Source organism: Carassius gibelio, chromosome B5 (assembly GCF_023724105.1).
Source record: "Carassius gibelio isolate Cgi1373 ecotype wild population from Czech Republic chromosome B5, carGib1.2-hapl.c, whole genome shotgun sequence".
Lineage (NCBI taxonomy): Eukaryota > Metazoa > Chordata > Actinopteri > Cypriniformes > Cyprinidae > Carassius > Carassius gibelio.
In genome coordinates this window covers 11,590,688-11,612,719 of record NC_068400.1, presented here as the reverse complement: position 1 = coordinate 11,612,719, position 22,032 = coordinate 11,590,688, and the positions used below count along the sequence as shown (strand labels likewise).

At 36.6% G+C, this 22,032-nt stretch overlaps 1 protein-coding gene across 1 annotated transcript in view; it reads right to left on the bottom strand.

Annotated features, from left to right (window-relative positions):
* Positions 1–2,282: 2,282 nt before the first annotated feature.
* LOC127957328 (reticulon-4 receptor-like) overlaps positions 2,283–22,032 on the bottom strand; it is a 93,277-nt gene continuing 73,527 nt past the window's right edge. Inside the window, exon 2 of the mRNA XM_052555821.1 lies at positions 2,283–4,417. Coding sequence (XP_052411781.1) covers positions 3,000–4,417 — 1,418 coding nt within the window. The 3' untranslated portion in view covers positions 2,283–2,999. The remainder of the gene's footprint in view (positions 4,418–22,032) is intronic.

Genomic DNA, 22,032 nt, shown 5'->3' with positions numbered 1-22,032 from the left:
AGAGGTTGTTCATTGATATGATATTTCCAGACTAAACTGGGAATAACTAGTGCAAAGATTCTATTTTAGATGAATAAATATGTTGTGATCCCTGTTCAGTAGCTACTAAAAAATGTAAACAAATGTTTCATAGGTTTTACAATACATGGTAAAGTACCAACCAGCCTGAGCTATATATGTGACCCTGGACACAAAACCAGTGTAACACATATATATTTATAGTAACACACCTAGGTTGGACCACACTGGCTGCACCGATTAATTAACCGATAGTTTTTAAAATGGATACTGAACAAAAACTAAAATAGTGTTTAATTTATGAATAAAATAAAATAAAATAAAATAAAGTGAAATAAAATAAAAATAAAATAAAAAAACAGTACTGAACCATACTTATAGTAGTAGTAATAATAAAAGTAATAATAATAATAATAATAATAATAATAATAGTAAATTACCAAATTACCAAACCAATAATATTATTTGTTTTTTAATTACTGAAAATTAAGCAAACTAAGGGGATTTACTATTAAAATTAAAACATGGTAAAAATGTTGTGTGATTATTCCTTAAAAAATAATGTTTTTCATTTTTAGTAGTAGTAGTAGGCTATGTACATTCTACTTCAAAACCATTTTATTTTAACGGATTGTTGTGAAAATCTTTACAGTTCTGTGCATGTGATATGATGCTTTTGCACAAATCAAATGGTCAAATGCTCAGAGCAGTTCTGGATATGTTCTTCATGTGTTTTCGTCCTCATTTAGTCCGACGGCAGACAGCTAAACTGTGAATTCCGTTTTTATGAATGGATTCTGTCCGCATTTTCTGCATCGTGGAAAACATAGGGTCCTACAATTATACCTGCACAATGTATACTCTCACACTTTAACTGCTTCTATTATTGAACGCTCAAGTGATGATCTAATCAAAATAAAAGAGCAGCACTGAGTCTAAGAGAACTCACCTGTATATCACACACACTCCGGATGCATCGCGTTCAACTCCAGCAGCAGTTTTTAACCAAACGGACACACGTTTACTTCAATAATGAAAAATGTTCAGTGTTTAAAAAACTGAGCAAACAGAAAGGGTGATCTATATTATAGCTCTATAAATCATATAGCATACAGACTTGTTTTTTTTTTTTTTTTTTTTTTTCAGATTCCAGATTTTAAAATAGTTGCATCTTGGCTAGTATTGTTATTGTTATACAAAGAAACCACATCAGTGGGAAGTTTATTTATTTAGCTTATTCAGATGATGCATAAATCTACCAATAATAATAATATCTAACAATAATAATAAGACCTATATGACTTGTTTTGTGGTACAGGGTCACATTTGTGTGTGTGTGTGTTTGTGTGTGTGTGTGTGTGTGTGTGTGTGTATGTATCATGCTGCCTATGGATCACATTAACATTACATTTTTGAGTGTACTTAATATAGTATAATAATTCATTGTTCTTGGTCCAACATATTTTAATATGTTATTTTAATACAAATTAGTTTTTCCTTTTATTCTGAATTTGTTCCTCTTTGTTCCTCCAAGTCACTTTGAATAAAAGCCTGTGCTAAATGCATAAATGTAAAATATGAATGTAAGATTGCATAAATATATAAAAGCATGGAGAATGTTATTAAAATAGAACATTAATACGAATAAATCAATAGTTATGACCTGTTATAAATGTTGTGCTATATTAGAATATGAATTAACTGCATTATTGTATTTTAAGCTGCATTTGGCATTGGTAATGGCAAACGTAGCCAAAGAATGTAGATTTTACTGCTGCTGACGTGCATTTTATAATAATTGTTCATCAGCATTTCCTCACACCACACACAAATACTTCAGAAATATCATAATATTACTTCAAGTCCATAATGGTGAAAGCCAAGTAGAAGAAAACTGTACTACGAGGAGTACTCTCAACTTCAGTCAGTGTCACATTCATTACTGTGGTTATGAAAGATGTCTGGTTGTTTTGGCAAGCTTCAAGTTGTGAATTTCTGAGCTTCACACATGGATGAATCATTAGTGATTATGTTAAAGTTCATTAATGAGCTGAAATGTGAGTCTTTGAAGTTTAAGTCCTAATGGAATTTACACAAAATAGACATTCACTTCCTTTGGGTTTCATTTGGTCTTTGAATATTTTTTTTTCTTTTTTTTTATGGATAATTACCTTTTGTTTGCAATATAACTACAATATTCTATGAAATATATGCTATATAGTACAGTGCATGCTATATTCTCCAGTCAAATGAGAAGCCAGCTGTAAAAAATGAGATATTTTATTTGTCATATATTTATGCTTGTACACCAGCAAAATAAAATGCAAATCTATGATTCCATCGCAATTTCAGTGAACAAATAGACAGCATTCCTTCCCAAGATGCCCCCTGCAGTGTGTGTCATGACGCAAACAGAACATAGCACATATTTGGGGAGAGTTTTTACAGAAATACTTAGAAACATAAAAAAAAAATAATAATAATAATAAAAAAAAACAAAAAAAAACAGCATAGAACAAATGTACTACTTTTCAAATAAAAAATATATATATTGGGGGGGAAAAAATAATGTCACTCCCCTTCGTTTTCTCATCGGCAACATTCCTGGGTGCTTTCGGCGCTCTGGTATAGATTAGTCATGGTTTAAGGTTTTTTTTCACTCTTTTTTTTTGTGGTTCATCTACAATAGTCACTTTCAGATCAACTTTTTTTTTTTTTGGAGATGATGTGGGAATAGGGAACTCTCCGCAGTGTTGCTTAAACACAGCACATTAAAAGTACATAGAACAAACATTTGGGCACCGAGTTTTATATACATTAGATTTCATGTATTCTGTAAAGGCATCCATTTCTTTTAATGCGTTTTTAGCATTACATCTTATTCTCAACCATGTTTTTTCATCATCTTTTGCATGTCCACATAGGCTACTGCAGGTATTTTGTGTCATTGTCAAGAGCAAACTGATGGATGAGAGTATGAACTAGGACAAAGCCAGAGACAACAAGAACAAGGGGGGAAAGAGAACAGCCAATACTTGAATGGTGGATGCGTGAGCCTTTAGACAATACTGGTCTGATTTGGGCTTTTTGGAGCACTTTTTTTTCTTTCTGGTTGGCGCTGTAGAAGGTTCCAGATTGTCCAGAAGATCCGGGTTGATTTTGTCCATGGTCTGGTCAAGGTTGTTGGACACGGTTCCCAAAGGTCCGTCGTTGAGACTCTGCTTATTACGAGTGTCGTTTTTCGTTCGCTCCACCTCCCGAAACTTGGTTTTGGAGATGTTCTCCTTCTCTTTCAGGGGATTGTTGGTGATCTGCCGGCTGTTGTAGGATGAAGGATCTGGGATGGACTTACTGGAGATAATGGAGGATTTGTCATTATCCGAAAGACAGCACCTGGGAATGCTTTCGACGAGAGGATCATCAAGTGAGTGGAACTTTCCAGCACGTGCCTTGGAGTTGAAGATACTGGTTTGAACCTGCGATGGAGAGTCCACGCAACCCTCCAAATCGTCGCTCTTCAGTCGCTTAAGGTCCTTCCCGGTTAGAGAGGTTGGAAGGTGGCACTCCAATTCGGAGCTAGACCCTTTGAAGCGTTTGAACCAGTCCCACAGCGGCCTAGCTCGACAATCACAAATCCATTGGTTTCCGTTGAGCCTCAGGTACTGAAGGGACACCAGTGGGTTCATGGCCTCTCCTGTCAACACCGTGAGGTTGTTGAAAAAGAGAAACAAGGTGGTCAGTTTGCCCAGGTCATTGAAAGCCCGCTGTTGCACGTGTATGATTCGGTTCTGGTGCAGGAGCAAACGGTCAAGGTTGATGAGACCACGCAGCATGTGGTCGGTCACCACCTTGATCTTGTTGTTATGTAAGAATAGTTGGGTGAGGTTGGCCAGGTCCAGGAAAGTGTCATCGTGCAGTGCCAGAAGGTTATTATCCTGTAGGTAGAGATACTGAAGCGAGAAGAGTCCTCGGAAAACTCCCACCGGGAGCTCGGACAGCCCGCACCTGTGCAGGTGAAGGGTGTGTAGCTTGGTCAGACCCCGAAATGCGGTGGGACTGATTATGCGAAGGTTGCTGTTGTCACCGATGTCTAATTCTTCCAGTCTCTCCAGCCCATAAAAGGCCCCCGCCTCGATATGGCTGATGTTATTCGAGTACATCCACAGGACAGTGAGGTTATGTACTGAACTGAAGCTGGTCGATCGGACCACTGTCAGTTTGTTGCTCTGAAGGAATATTCGCTGGCTATGGATTGGGATCTCGGTGGGAATGGAGAACAGACCCTGCTGTTGACAGGCCACGGTTGGCTTCGGCTCGCTGTAGCACACGCACTTCACCGGGCAGCCGTTCATCAATGGCACCAGGTTAAGCCACAACACCAGGCAGAGGAGGCGACCACCTGTTGAGAAGAGACAAAAAGCCAAAGGGTCAGCTCAAGGTCAAGACAGCAGCTACTTAATTTGGCAGGAAAGACATGATTTCATGTTTGCAATTTTAAATAAGCAGGAAAATGGGAATGTGTAACTGTGATAATGTAACACATTTTTTTCCCCCTTGACACTTCTAATCAGCCAGGATTCATTAAATTGATTAAAAGCAACAGTAATGTATCGAAAGATTATATTTTAAAGGAAGAGTTTAACAGTCTAACTTTCTATTTATTGAAGACAAAGAATACTACAAAAATGCATCAGTTTCAGAAAAATAACACAAACATTTTTGAAGGATCATATGACGATATGACACTGAAGACTGAATTAATGTCTGATAAATGCTCAACTTTGTCATCACAGGAATAAATTACAGTTGAAATTTTTAAATAAATAAATGCAGCCTTGATAAGCACAAGAGACTTCTTTCAAAAACATAAAAAATAACTCCAGACTTTTGAATAGTAGTGAAACATCGTTAGTGTTTGTAAAAGTTGCTTTGAAATTATACTCATTATGAAAAAATTACAATTATAATAATGTGAGTCTAGCATTAATATTGGTTAAAATGGAACAGAATAGAAATTGAATAATAGAAATGAAATATTTCCATATATTTTCCTAATTTGCTTTGCCTTTTCTGACAATATAAAATGCATTTTTTCTTTGAATTATAAAATGCATTTTATTACTAAATAATAATTATGTTAACTACATTACATTTAATATACGTTTAATAATTGACGTGTTATCTTTTTAATAATCACACTTCTATTACAATACTTACAATATCTATGGGGGGTGGGGGGATGAAAATGTGTAGTAAATTTCTCCAGGAAATTACTTCATCTTTAAAAAAAGATATACATCTTATATAAGCCACTTCAAATGAGTTAACTAAACAACCAAATGTGTTCTTCTATATATTAAACAGCTCTAAAATGGCTGCCTGCCTGTGAGTGCATGACCTGTCTGTACTTGTGCCTGCATGTGTGAATGCTACCGGCAAAAATTTGTGTCAAGGGATCCATTCCCATCCATCAGCCAATGCAAGCGAGAAAATCCAGCCAATTGCGAGAACTGATAAATGAAACACTGGAGGGAGCCTTGAACGAAATTAGCTAGTGCTAATAGCAATGATAGAGCTAATCGCATTCCAGCATGGTGTAAGGGTTGACATTTAGTCTGTCCAGAGGAAGATAAGTGTGCTGTGGGTGTTCAATGTGTGGTTGGGTGAGATGGGGCCAGGGGAAGGACTCAGAATGTTGGATCTGAGCCTCATGGGAGTGTAGCGAGTGTGAACATGCTTGAAGTGGTTCTGCAGTGTCAGAGATAAGATGGCCTCCTCTCATCTCTGATCTGAAGACTAGTGGTCTGTGTGTGTGGATGTGGCACAGATGTGTCTGAGGGTGGGTTTATCTGCAGGAGGCGTTCTGATAAGGAATGCTGTTTTCATTCAGTCATTCTTGACGCCAGCCATTATTTAGGAGATCAGACGATAAAGCACGACCCTATATATCACTAAAAGACTGATGCAGAGAGATATTCATCTCTGGACAATCTGGGCTTCACGTCAACTATCCTCAACATCTCATACTTCTGGTCAGGAAGCAGTCCTAGAATATCAATGGTTATTCATCTAATCATCTCTTGAAATCTATCTATCTATCTAGATGATGGACCAACTATTGAGATTAGATAGACAGATGGACGATTGGACTGACAGTAGCTCAATATCTTGTGACCATTCACCAGCTGTTTCATCAAGCATCACATTTACATAATCAGACTAATGTGAGAGATTTCTGCATGCATGCACAGGAGGCAGAGGAGCCTGTGGACACCCCTGCGCAGCTCCCTGGAATTCTTCTCTGTCCCTCAATCTTGCAGCTTGTTAAATGGAGCTTGCTTGAGGCTTGACAGCATCCCTGTGTTACACTTTCCCTCAAATATCCTCCCTCTCCCTCTGCCGCTCCTGTCATCTTCCACCAGTGAGCTGTCAGCCTTCCTCTCCATCTTTCTGCTTCACAGCGCTTCTCTTTCGACCCTCTCTGCCGACAAAAATATTCCATTGCCGCGCTTTGAAACGTTAGGCGTCATGAATCTACCAGACCTCCTGTTTTATCTTCTAGTCATTAGCGGACTATCCCCACCCACACAATGCACGCGGAGCCCCGCTTTCAAAGCTCCCTTTTTTTTCCATCCGTAGCCGCCCGTGCTAACCTTGTGGCTCCTCGGTGTCTTTCATCTGTTTAGTGCTGAGTAAAGCTACTCAAAATGTCATATGCCATCCTCCAATTATTTTGGCGCACTGTCTCGTCCCCTGGACAGTCACATAGCCGTGTCCTTTATTTCTGGGCTCCCTTCACTGTAAAGGCCATTTGGCAGACACCGACTACATACGAGCACTCAATGTTTTCTACCTCGTCTCCATCAGTATGCCGGTCATGCCTCTCCTTTCTCTAATCCCAGTAAGGAGCCTAGCTTTGCCTTTTTATATTTCTCTTTTTCTCCGTTTCTGTCAAGGGGATGCCCGTATCCCGTCGTGCCATCGAAACAACAGCCCGTTTCATAAAAGGTTATTGCATTGCTGCCCACAATTTATACAGCGGCATTCTCAAACTGTTAACCTACCTATTAGTTTTGCATTAGCTCTGGTATTTTTCTAAACTCAAGAGAATCCTTCATAATTGCGGCCATGCTCCAGCCGACCGCTTACTCGTTTTGCAAAGAAGCCAAGCTGCATTCTCAGATGACGAGCTTATTAGCAGCACGCAGTCGACATGCTGAGGACCACCCTCTTGCAAACCTGACAAGCCAAACAGTGTTTTCAGCTTTGCATAAAATGCACTGATTGCTGCTTGTCTCTCCACTTGTGTGAAAAGCTCTCATCCTGTTATAAAAGACACCAAGGGAGAGCAAATAAACCATTGATAAACAGGGAGGCGAAATCAAGGATACTTCTCTGCTGTCTAATTTAATTATTTGCATGGAAAACAAAAGGAGACAGAATACTGAACAAGGACTTGAGATAATTGTGTGCACAGAGACAGAGAGAGAGAGAGAGAGAGAGACAGAGGGGACAAGTGGCAATCCCTGAGTTAGCACATTTGCATATGTCTCGGGCATATGGAGAGCATGTAACAACATTTACACCATTTTTATCTCAACCGTACAAGTGCATTTGACAAGTGATAGCAGCCACTGTTTTGAGACCAACAGGGGTGTTTTGGACATTGAGTGGATGGATTTAAACATACTCCTAACTGCAAAACATACACTTTAACCAAATGTAAATTAACAGAATTTCTTTCTTCTGCTGAACACAAAAAAAAAAAATATTTTGAAGAATGCTGGTAACTAAATAATAGATGGAAGCCATTATCTTCCATAGTACGGATAAAAAATGAAATTGGGTGGAAGCTGTCATGGACACATATATAGGAAACCAATTTTTTTCTTAATCAGTTTTCATTAAAACAATCCTTAAAACAAGACTTCGGAACTGTAAATACTAATTATAAATACTAGTAAACACTAGTTATGTAAATACTAATTATAAATACTAGCTGTAATTTAGATTATTTCAATAATTGTGAGATTTTTCTTCAACAAATTTTAATATTTTAAGCTAGTTTTGTTATGATTTAAGCTTAAACTAAATTTTTGTTAGATTTATGCATAAAAACACCAATGATAAAAAATAACACAACTAAATAAAAAACCTGCTTTCAAGACATATTCTCTGAAAATAAGTTTTATATCCTTTACATTTTTGCTTCTTATGCATCTTTACGGATGCTTTATACATTTAAATGTAAAACAAGGAATAAAATACTGCGGCACAAACATGAACATGTGATTTATGGGTGGGTAAGTATTCACACAAAACACCGTAGTAATGCCATGAAAAACACCCTGAACACCTTAGCAACTGCATAAAAATGCTTTGGAAAACAGCGGCCCTAGGATTCTTCGGGCATTTGAGTTGCCGCCAATTCATTCCCCGTCAGCATCATTTTCTGTATTAAATGAAAATACAGCATTACTCATTTCTGTATAGTTGACATTAATTAGACTCATTACCTCTGAATAAACAAATGAGCGACAGCGCCAACATCTAAATATAAAAATAAATTCAGCACATTTCAAGCCTCTTTTGCACCCACTGGTTCTGCTTCATTGTGAGCTTTCTGAAGGCCAATTAACCACAGAATTAAAGCACCAATTAATATTGAGTGCCAAGTTTAGATGTAAAGAGAGAGAAAAAGTGATTAAATTTCATCTATTTTTGTAAACCGTTGACATGCAGTGCTAGACACTACATTTAAGTGAAATTTAGATTACACGACTTTTATAAATTACAAAAAAAAAAATATATATATATAATAATAATAATTACTTCTCAGTGAAGTAGTTCAAACTATTAATTTGCTAAATTGCTGCTACCTTAATTTCTAACGTTGGAAAAAAAATACATAAATAAATAAAATAAAATAATCCAGGCTAAATTTGTGTTTATATATATATATATATATATATATATATATATATATATATATATATATATATATATATATATATATATATATACAGTATTGTGTAAAGTGAGGTTTACATGTTAAAACATACACAAAAATAGGATAATAAAAAAAATAGATTATATTATATATTATATTATATTATATTAAATTAAATTAAATTATATTATATTATATTATATTATATTATATTATATTATATTATATTATATTATATTATATTATATTAAATTATATTATATTATATTATATTATATTATATTATATTATATTATATTATATTATTAAATAAAGACTATAAAAGTTGTCAGAAACTTAGTCATTTTGACATTGAAGTCATGATTATGGTGTATTTTGTTCATAACTTTGGCTTTTTCTTTATACCAAATGTATTTAGGCTTTAAAAAACACCACATATCCAACTTCTGTTGGTGATAGAGCTTATTTTCTACAATAATCCAAAAGCCAATGGGTTTTTGTCCGGGGAACCACGGAGATGCTAACTTCACGGTTGGCCTAAAAAATACATCATCACAGCAGCACTCTATTACATGTGACACGATGGCAAAACAAACTGTTCAGATCATTTACAGAGCTTTAAGCAACACACACAGCCAGAAACAGCACTGGTCTGATGAAGTGTTCAGGAATAATAGCACATGTCCAGCTTTCTCCTCACTGTGACTGGATGGACCGGTTTCTGAACACCCGGTAGGCATTATTGAACTGTAAATACGAATGGATCCTCTACATCTGATGGAGAGCAACAGCAGTAGCAGTGTTGGTGTGGATGTAGGTGTTGTAGCTGATGGCAGGCTCTTTCTCTTTTTTTAGCTCCTCTAAATGCCTTTGATAATTGCTTCCAACTTTTTCTTCCCTGCGGCAAAATCTGTAATATAATTTCACCTCTTTTGTCTGCTTTCCTCTCTTCTTATTTGACTTTATTTTGTCTTTCCACTTGCACTCTTTTCTGTTCCTGATGTGACCTCCCTGAGTGACTATTGCATGGGTCATAGCACTCATAAGTCTGGTGTAATAAAGTCACAGGGGTTAAGATTGAGCATTTTTGCAGCCAGTTTTATTGTTTTTTGTTGTTGTTGTTTTTAAGTAATATAAAGAAAAGCCTAAAAAGCAGATGCTTTAACCTTATATGACTACTTTGATGTAAAATGCATGATAACTGGTTCTCAAGTGAAAATGTACTTAGTTAAAAGCAAAAACTACACATTAGGTTGGGATTTGAGCATAGATCCCCTTTCACACTAAAAAAAAAGTGAATTCAAAAGTTTGGGGTGAGTAATGTTTCTGAAATATTTTAAAGTCTCTTATATGTTAACCAAGGCTGCAATTCTTTGATCAGAAATACAGTAAAAACAGTAATATTGTGAAATATTAGTAAAATATCTTATAACTCATATATATTCAAATTCCATTAGTATTTGTTGATTAATAGAAAATCCAAACAGCATTTACAATAATAAAAAAGTATATATATATATATATTTCTAGATAAATATTTAGTGTCCCTAAACGTCTAGACATACTGTCCTGAAAACATACATTATTTACCACACATCCTCTGGACATAAAAGATAAGGGCACCAGAAGAAGATAAAGGGCAGAGGAACGAAACATTTGGAAGAGATATTGGCTGAGAGTAAAGAGGCAACAGGAAAGGTGACATAGATGAAAGGTGTTGGGACAGAAACGTGAAGATGGATGCTCAAGGAGAACAGATGCCAGAGCTTTCTGCAGTAACATTGAGCATGAGCTGTGGAATGCAGATGATTTTATTGACGCTGGAGCAAAGCGAAGCAGATCAGGACTTATTTGTGTCTGCCGTCTGTACCACATGCTCTAAGTTTGCCAGATGGTTCATGAATAACAGAGAATTGAGCAGGTTGCGGAAAAATAAATAAACGCACACAGACACTTTGGTTTACTACTGAAGCCAGAAACATACTTTATGCAAGTTCACAAATGCAAACATAAATGCTTGGCCAACACATTCCCATTATACAAAAGTAAAAATCTGTTTTCTTAAAGCAGCTTAGACAACTACATATAAGCCATTTTAGGAAGATTTATTTCATTTCCTTACTGAATATACAAACGTTTCTGACCAGTGGAAGCCTATAATTATTTTTGCTATTAAGTTTAATGTTTTTGTAATGCATCTCTTACATTCACCAAGGCTGCATTATTTGATTAAAAGCTGCAGTAAAAACAAACAATATATATATATATATAAAAAAAAAAACATTATTCTATTTGAATATATTTTAAAATGTAATTTTGAGCATCATTACTCCAGTCTTCAGTGTCACATGATCCTTCAGAAGTCATTCTGATAAGCTGATTTGCTGCTCAACACACGTATTATTACTATCAATGTTAAAAACAGCTTCTATTTTGTGGAACCTTGATTTTTCTATAATTCTTTGATGAAAAGAAAGTTCAAGAGAACAGCGTTTATTTGAAATTAAAATCTTCTGTAACATTATAAATATCTGCCGTCACTTTAGATCAATTTCATGGGTCCTTGCTGAATAAACGTATTAATTCTATAGAATTCTGGCACATTTAAAAGCCAGCAGTCATAGAATTGAGCTTAGTAGCTAGAAACATCTGCTCTCGTGCCTTTGTAAGACTGTACTTGTACTTTGTGTTTTATAGCTGAGAATGCTGGATTTAAATGATGGATTTTCAATGAAGGCACTGTAAACACTGCTCAAAGTGAGTGAGTGAGGTTTCAGGTCCAAAACCCTTGACCCAATCTGATTATTATATCAATTATATTAATAGTCTGAATATATATGATAACACCTTCCAACTCTCTCTCTCCCTTCCTCCTCCTCCCACCCCTGCAATGCACTTCTCTTGCAAGCTATTATTATTTCCCTGCCCATTTCTCACAAGCCCACATGCTCCACCTGGATTATGAGCGAACATAAACAAAAACAGAACAGAAGTATAATTATATTATATTCATAACTGTTCCCAAAGCTTCATCTACAGTCAGCATAGTCATACCTAATAGTTTTAGTGCTCAGGGTCTAGTATTGCACCTAAGAGAGTCAATATTATAGGCCTATGCAATCTGCACCTCTACAGAATCAGAGCCATAAACCATTAATAGAATCCTGTTACTGCTAGCAGTGTTATTATGGTATTTTTTAATGCATGATTATAGTTTTTAGTAATATTTTGAATTAGCTTTTGTTTATACTTTGTTTCATTTTAATTTTAGTTAAGTTTTAATACTCAAAAAAACAAACAAACATATTATTACTTTATTTATTTAACTTTTAGTTTGAGTGTTTTTTTATTCTATAAAAAAGTACCTCAAAATGTCACTTTGGCAACTAACAGAAACATGTTTTTAATCTCTTATTTATACTTTATTTTATTTCAGCTTTATTACAATTAACAAAAACCTTTTCATTGTTTTAGTTTTAGTTAACGATAATAACCCTGACTAAGAAAAGGCTAAACATTTTTTAATGTTTTGTTACCTTTTATGTACAATAACACAGTGCTATTTTAGTATTATTTCTATACTATTATACTATTTATTAATATTTTGAATTCAAAATTTTCAGCTTTCATACTCATTTTAGGAGGACTATGGCCCTCGTGGCATCCAATGGGGGGGTGCTCCGGGAGTATGGGATCCGGGGCCCTCTGTTAAGAGCTGTGCTGTCCCTGTACGACCGAAGCAGGAGCTTGGTTCGCATAGCCGGCAGTAAGTCAGACTTGTTCCCAGTGCATGTTGGATTCTGGCAGGGCTGCCCTTTATCAATGGTGCTGTTCATTATTTTTATGGACAGGATGTCTAGGCGCAGCAGGGGCTGAAGGGTGTCTGGTTTGGGGACCACATGATTTCATCTCTGCTTTGTGCAGATGATGTTGTCATGTTGAATTCAGGAGGCCAGGACCTTCAGCGTGCGCTGGGACGGTTTGCAGCCGAGTGTGAAGCAGCTGGGATGAGAATCAGCACCTCCAAGGTTCTCAGCCGGTAAAGGGTGGTTTGTCCCCTTCAAGTTGGTGGAGAGCTCCTGCCTCAAGTGGAGGAGTTCAAGTATCTTGGGGTCTTGTTCACGAGTGAGGGAAGGATGGAGCGGGAGATTGATAGGCAGATATGTGCAGCTTCTGTAGTGATGTGGTCAATGTACCAGTCTGTCGTGGTAAAGAAGGAGCTGAGCTGCAAGGCAAAGCTCTCAATTTACTGGTCGATCTACGTACCTCCTCTCTATGAGCTGTGGGTCATGACCGAAGGACAACATCCCAGATACAGGCGGCCAAAATTAGCTTTCTCTGTAGGGTGGCTGGGCGCTCCCTTAGAGATAGGGTGAGGAGCTGGCTACCCGGGAAGAGCTCAGAGTAGAGCCACTGCACCTCCACGTAGAGAGAAGCCAGCTGAGGTGGCTGGGGCATCTGTTCCGGATGCCTCCTTGAAGCCTTCCGGGAGGCCCCAGTGAAGACCTGGTCATGCTGCTGGGTCTATTTCTCTCGGCTGGACTGGGAACGCCTCTGCAGCGCCGGTGCTGTGGTGGGGCATTAGAGGGCCATACCCCCCAGCAGTCAATAATGCCCCTCCTACAGGCTATGGCGTGGCCCCCCCAAAAATATCCATTTTAGTTATTATTTTAATATTAAATGTTCAAACTGCAGCTTAAATTAAATAAAAGAATGGGGAAAATGCATAATTGTGGTTGTTCATGGCACGTTACTACGCCGAGTAAACTTGCTACATTTGATTTGCAGAATGTGCGAAAAATCCATTTCAAGTTGAAGAACTGTTTGTCAATCTAGTTTGTCCGACAGTTGTTAGCCGCTAATTTTAAAAATTAAAAAAATAAATAAATGAATTTACGAAATTGGTTTAGACCTCCGCATGCTCGTCAATCAGCAGACTTAGATACTCCGGCCACGACCACCAGTACCACAGTCCATGAGAGCCAAGCTGGCCCTTCTTCTGTGAAGGCTAGCTCCGGACAACCACCAATGTCCATCTCGTTTTATGAAGAAAAAAGCCTTAAGTTTTCAAAAAACATTTATACGAAAAATCTTTTTCTGATGGGGACATTTTTTTGCAGGTTTTTCAAAGCTTCAAATTTTTCTATTTCTATTTTTTTTCTTCTATTTTTGTCGTCCTAATTTGTTAATTAGGATTAATTTAATTAATTTGTAAATAAAAAAGATATAGCTATTTATTGTAGGCCTATTTTATGTTTTTTTTTTTTTTGTTGTTGCCTATATTATATTTATTTTATTATTTTCTGTCCTGTTCTGTTGCTTAGGCTATCTGTTCTGGACCGGGTTTCACCGATAATGATGTAGCCTAGATCTTATCTCTTAAAATCACTCTCTATGTGCAAGGTTATGAACGTTAGCCGCAATTCCTCATGCGTTTCCCAAAAATTAAGGCTACTGAACTTGTAGAACGTGACAATAGGCTACTACGTGCTACTTGAGTTGCTGTCCATTCGCAAAGTGCTGAACTAGGCTATGCTAACCTTATATGGAATCGTATTCTGAACGTTTAACCTAACAATCGTCATCTGTTGTGTATTAGGAATCAAGACAGGTAAAAAGAAAAAAAAAAAAAAAAAAAAATTCATTGTCATTCTATATAGATCTTTCAGATTTAGGTCTGAATTTCCATGCTACTATGATGTTGCCAATACATCAAAAAATATTTATCAAACGACAGTGCCCCCTCGCTGATGATCCAATGCCCCTCCAGTAGATCTGCTCTGACGCCGACTCTGCGCCTCGGTATCCCCCCGGAAGAGCTGGATGAAGTTTCTAGGGAGAGGGAAGTCTTTTCTTAGTTTTTGTTTTCTCTTTTCCTTATTGATTAATTTATTGTTTTAGTACTCTATTTAACTTTTTTTTATTTTTTTTTTATAACATTTACATTTTTCTGCTTTTAGTTTATTATTTATTTCTTTATTTTAAGTTCACCCGATATTTATATTTTATTAATATATAATTTTAGCCTTATTCCAAGTAATGGAAACAATTGTGAATATTCTTGTCTTGTTTTAGTTAACAATAACAACTCGGCATTAGCATATCAAATCTAACATATATGGATTTTATACAGGGATTTTTTTTTTTTATTATTATTAACAAATTAATAAATTTGTTTAAGCTTTCATATATTGGCTAGCACTCTTAACTCTTTTAAAACTAATTTTATCATATCTAAATACATTATGCAGAACATATTCCTGCTGAAATCAGTAGCAGATTCTGTCTGGACCCACTCAAGTGTTTATTTTAAAGCAAAAAGTGGGTTGTGTGGCATATGAGGAGTTTTGATTTTAGGATTCAAATCAAATTTATTCATTTAAAACATCACGCTAAATTAGTACAGCAGGTGGGTGAGTCATACCTTTCAGATACCTCAGATCCAGCATATTTACTTCACTACAAATACACATTTAGTTTCAGTTTGCTAACCCTTGGACAGATCTGTCAGAATAAAAACGGTCCTCTATGCCTGCGTTTCCATGAAAAATACATTCAGCGGCGTGCCAGACGAGCAGCTTTCATCACAATGTAAACAATTTATTTTCTGTGAGTCAAGACGTGCGCTATAAATCCCCCAACTTCAGCGAGACTGACAGTGGCATCTTTTAGGTGCCTAACTTAATGAGATCCTGGACTGGTGGATAAACATGCTAATTCAGTTTGGGGTGGCAAAGTGATTCGAAATGCAGTCGAGAGTAAAAACATCTGCAAGTTTAAATAGTTGCATGTTAGAAGCAAATAGAAAAATGGCTCGGCCCACAAAGCGCTGTCATTCAGGCTTTTCTCACCCAATATATAAACACACATATGTTCATTCTGGAACTGTATTTGCATGCCATAGAAATAGAAAAGAATTACAATAGAAATATCTTAATGCAAAAACTCCTTGAAGGCAGCTTGAATCTCTGAGCATTTAATCATGATTACAGATAACTGAGGACAGGCTGTCATCTAAAGAGAGTCATCAACTGGCCATTATCTTGAGTACACAAACAATACTTTCATCCAAATAAACGGCTGAAGATTGGCTCGAGCTGCAACTGGAGGACAGGACAGAGAAATTAAAATAAAGTGTTTGCTTGCTAGACTTATTTTAATAAATATATATGTATTTATATGTAATTCCTCTCCTCATCTCTCACGTTGATGTAATTGTAGAGTATTGCTTGTTAGTGCATTTATTATGTAAGATCATAACCCACAGTTCATATAGTTACAGGCACTGTGGTGTAGCTTCTACCTAGAGACCACTAAAACCTATTAAACAGGTCCTTTTCTACACTCCTATTTTATCTCCTAAATTCAATTTTTAATGAGGCAAGGTTTCTTACAGCAAAAACAGGCACTTTTGTGTTTTATTTTTGTATTTTATTTTTTGCAAGCATTTTAACTCCTGGAATTAAACATGCCTATGGTAACATCTAAGCCTCATTATGTAAATTACAATATCTCTTATTGGCTAACTTTTTGCGTTCCCTCCCTTCTAACCACCTGCCATACAGATATATTGTTCTCACTTCAATCAATCCCCAATTACATTTTTACTCCTCTTTGAATATCATATATATTTAGATTGTAAGTTATTCTGAAGTTTTCTCTGAATTTTGAGAATTTCTTGCCATTCTGACTTTTTCCCCCTCATACTTCTGCATGTGCATGATCAAAAATTTAGGAGAAGACGAGAGGTCAACTTAAAATTCTAAGGGACATGTCCGAATTCTGAGATAAAAGTCTAAATCGTAAGCTTTTAATTCACAATTATATATATAAAAATAAAAAAAAAAATCAGAAATGTGAGATATACTGTTAACTCACATGAAATAACAACGTTTTTGTGAGATAAAAATATTGCAAGATATAAAAAAGTAGCAGTTGTAAAAAACAACAACTTGCATTTCACTAGTAAATATGTCACATTATGCATATAAAATTGTACAGACATTTAATTTAATGTGATATCACTATCATGACAACTTCTGAACTATTGCTTCATTTATAGCTTTAATAGGAGATTTCAATAAAAATGTTAGATTATGTCTACACAGTACATCAAACCCCATTAAACTGTCCAAGCCATTACATCCTCTTTCACTGGATGCAGCAAACGAACGGTGCTTGGTCACACATAGGCTATATAAAACATATTTTACATCATTAGCTTTTTAACCTTCTTTTCATGATGCTCTACACCATTGATGGCAGTGATACGATTTCACTCACTGCATCCACCTGTAGCAGTCAGACAAACACAAGACTCAAGGACCTCTCAAATTTCGATGAACTCTGGATAAAAATAGCTGAATGGCACCGTGGAGCTGTCAACTGTCAATATTGAGCTCCTGTGATTAAGTGTTTGAATGGGAGCGTCTCGCTGTCTCGCTCTGTGGTCAGCTGTAGGTCAGACGATACGGCTCAGATTCTTTACAGACACAACATGGAATAGATATGCAATACAAGCTAGCTTTTCTACAGTTTAGTGAAAAGTGTCAGTTCTTGAGATAAACTGGAAAACACTTCTGAAATATTGTTCTTTTGTGTCTGCTTTAAAACCTGACAGTTTATTTTGTGTCCTTGGGATAAAACAATGGATTTGTCCCTTGTTCTACATACTCAAAATCATCCACGCCGTGTAAACGTGTGACCAAAGCAGTTCTATATTTCTCAGGCATTATAAAAATAGCTTGCACTAAAGTCGCACTAAAATACACAGACAACAAAGGCTTTTCTTAAAAGCATGCTGGCATTTTATCATTCTGTCAGTTTTTAAAATGGTGCATATATTATGTAACTCATGTGAGTGGGTAATCCATATTCTGCCAGCGGAGACCCAGTTTCTCTGCTCTCTGTAGGAGGAGGTGGGGTGCATGACTTTTGCATGACTTTGCTCAGAATGACACGTCAAGTGTCACAGCTCAGCCTGTATTTCACCTGGAAATAAAAGATAAACACTGGGAATCCAGAATGACACCTACTAGCTGATAGAAAATGATAAAGGGAGAAAATTTGGTCTTAAATGGTCTCAATGGTTTGCATTGACATCCTTTCGGAAACTATTTGTACAGTATATGTGCCAATGCTTTCAATGATCATAACACCTTTCATAGTATTAATGTGTACTGAAGGAATATAACTTTAACTACTCTACAGGCATTAGCTATTGACATAAAATATCCAGATAAGTCAGAAGAGTGTACAGTTAGTAGAGAACACTCATCACATATCCAGCGGAATTAAGAATTAAGCGTGTATAAAAGCACATTCATTGCGTATGTTCATCATTATTAAACAGCAGAAGAGTGTGTTCATCGTGTGTCTCTCAAAATGAGAGTTCAGATGGCTTAAGACCTGCGGTTGCACACACCTGCTAAATATTTCATAGTCAGACATTGACTTGTCAGGAACTGTCTCATCAGTTTAACATTTCGCTCCCTCGTGTTGACATGCTCTGAGGATTGTAGGTGCCTTGAACTCCACATTTGCCAACATTAAGAGTTTTTAATTCAAGATTAAAAGTACTTTGTTAATTTAAATTCTTTGTTTGGAGGGCTGCAAATATGATGACAAAATTGCATTGTTTTCATGCTCTATTTATAGCCTGCCTCCATAAATTCTTTGCTTGTTCTGCAGTATATTGCACATATATACTGTGCCCAGTATGCATACATTGCCAACATGACCTTCTACATTTACTAAAGTGTGCATTGTAAAACACAGCATACAATGCAATGCACACAACCTGACCTTCCACTTTCAGTGTAACAAATGATCTGGAAGAAATACCATTTATTATTTTTAACTGCAGTAGGGCTAAAGCCTCGTTAGTGTCAACAATGGGCCCCTGCTGTTAGATGCTGTAACTAAAACATTACATGGGCTAAAAATCTGTTTCTTTATTTAAAAGTTTTTTTTTTTTTTCTTAATTAATAAATAAAAATGCACACATTACACACATACTGATACATTTCAAATGTTTATTTCTTTTAATTTTGATGATAATAACTGACAACTAAGGAAAATCCTATATTCAGTATCTCAGAAAATTAGAATATTGTGAAAAGGTTCAATATTGAAGACACCTGGTGTCACACTCTAATCAGCTAACTCAAAACACCTGCAAAGGCCTTTAAATGGTCTCTCATTCTAGTTCTGTAGGATACACAATCATGGGGAAGACTGCTGACTTGACAGTTGTCCGAGAGATGACCACTGACAGCTTGCACAAGGAGGACAAGACACAAAAGGTCATTGCAAAATAAGCTGGCTTTTCGTATAGCTCTGTGTCCAAGAACATTAATAGAGGCGAAGGAAAGGAAAAGAAGTGTACAAGCAATAGGGATAACCACACCCTGGAGAGGATTGTGAAACAAAACCCATCCAAAAATGTGGAGGAGATTCACAAAGAGTGGAATGCAAGACATGGGTTTCAGCTGTCACATTCCTTGTGTCATGCCACTCTTGAACAACAGACAGAGTCAGAAGCATCTTGCCTGGGCTAAAGACAAAAAGGACTGGACTGCTGCTGAGTGGTCCAAAGTTATGTTCTCTGATGAAAGTATATTTTGCATTTCCTTTGGAAATCAGGGTCACATAATCTGGAAGAAGAGAGGAGAGGCACACAATCCACGTTGCTTGAGGTCCAGTGTAAAGTTTCCGCAGTCAGTGATGGTTTGCGGTGCCATGTCATCTGCTGGTGTTGGTCCACTGTGTTTTCTGAGGTCCAAGGTCAATGCAGCCGTATACCCAGATGATTTAGAGCACTTCATGCTTCCTGCTGCTGACCAACTTTGTGGAGATGCAGAGTTTCCTTTTCCAACAGGACTTGGCACCTGCACACTGTACCAAAGCTTCCAGTACCAGGTTTAAGGACCATGGTATCCCTGTTCTTAATTGGCCAGAAAACTCGCCTGACCTTAACCCCATAGAAAATCTGAAAGAACTGCTTGCCTCTTGTGGAAGAACATTGTAGCCGGAACTACTTCTCTCTGTTTATGTCTATGAAGAATCACAAAGGTAGTGGGTTACTCCGCCGCGGTACCCCCGAAGCAATCTAAAATAGTCCGAATTTAAACACTTATTATAGATGTACCCTAGTGATTCAGGACAAGCTAAAAACACGGTTTGGAAAACGGATTCATGGTGTACTCACTTATAATATTATATTATATTATACATTTTGAACACAAACAAAGTTACGGACCGGACCTCTGATTGGTTGTTTCTTACCGGGAGCGGATGGCTTTCTGCAAATGTCAATAGGACCACTGGGAGGAGCCAGAGCAGCTTGATTTTTTTCACAGATTATCTGTCTCATATTCTACTGTCAGGACATAATGACAGGTTTAACAAATATGTAAAAAATATATTTTTACAAAAGTTCCCTACTGCAGCTTTAAGTAATTGCTGTTATTTTGAACTTTCCATTCATCTAAGGTTCCTGAGATTTAAGACTGGAGTAATGATGCTGAAATTTCAGCTTTTAAAATTACATTTAAAAACATATATTCATATAGATGTATTTTTTTTTTTTTTTCAAAATTACTGTTTCTATTGCTTTTTTAATTTAATAAATACAGCTTTGATGAACGTAAGAGACATAAAAAGATCATGACCCCAAACATTTGAACATATAATAATGCCTCAAATGAATAACCCCTTGTGACGGCCCGAGTGGTGGCCGCACAAGAGCGGTAAAGTGGATGTATCCAGCGCACACACACATGCATACATATATTTATACAAAGGACATTCATTTCAGAATGAGCTTTATTTAAACTTATTCATTTTCATTTGTTTCAGTATGATCGCATAAGTAACCACAGGAAACACAATTCATTCATTCATTCTCTATTTATTGTTAGGTTTGCATAAGTTTACATTTACATTTACAATACATTGTGACTGATTTGAAGTGCACACAAATTAGTTATGTTGTATCTGTTATTTATATTTGTTTCTATTTTGAGTTTAAGTTTACCGGTGATCAACTTCAGCCATGGTCCGTTGCAGCCGCATCCTGGTGTGACGAAAAACAAGAGTCCGGCAGGAACACCATATTTAAGCTTATTGGTTCCGTCTGGACGTACCATTCACTGGGAGTTTCCGGGGGGGAGGAAGGAACGTTGACGTGTTTATTAATTGATTTATTTAGTTGTACATTTATGATATTTGATTACATTTTGCTTTCCTTATCTTTATTTACAATGTATCTCTGTTTGATTTGATTTTGATTCATGTAAGGTTATATGTTGTATGTAAAGTTAAATTGTTTCCCCTCTTAATTTGTAATGGGCCCATCCCTTCCTTTATAAGCTGTTGCTTTGTTCATTTGAGCAGGTCAGTTTTAGTTTGTTTGTTTGGTTTTTGTCCAATTGTTTTGATCTCGGTTTCTGTTTGTTTATTTTTGTTGTAAGTGTGTAAAGTTATTTTGTTTTGGGGTTCAAATAAAGACCCATTTGTTGCGCAACGCTTGTGTTCCTTGTTCTTGGCTTCTCGGTCCCTCACACCCCTCTTCGCACAGTGCTTAGAATAAATAAAGCTGCACAAAATTATGTAAATATACAGACATGCTCACAAATATTGGCACCCTTGGCAAATATGATCAAAAAAGGCTGTGAGAATTAATTAATGCATTGTTAATCCTTTTGATGTTTTATTTGGAAAATTCACAAAAATGTATCCTTTCATTGGATAATAAGAATTTAAAATGGGGGGAAATATCATTATGAAATAAACGTTTTTCTCTAATACACATTGGCCACAATTAAGGACACCCTCTTATTGAAATATTTTTTAAACCTCCATTTGCCAGTTTAACAGCTCAAAACTGTCTCCTATAATGCCTGATGAGGTTAGAGAACACCTGACAAGATATCAGAGACCATTCCTTCATCCAGAATCACTCCAGACCCTTCAGATTCCCAGCTTCTCCTCTTCAGTTCACTCCTCTCATTTTCTGTAGGGTTCAGGTCAGAGGACTGGAATGGCTATAGCAGAAGCTTGGT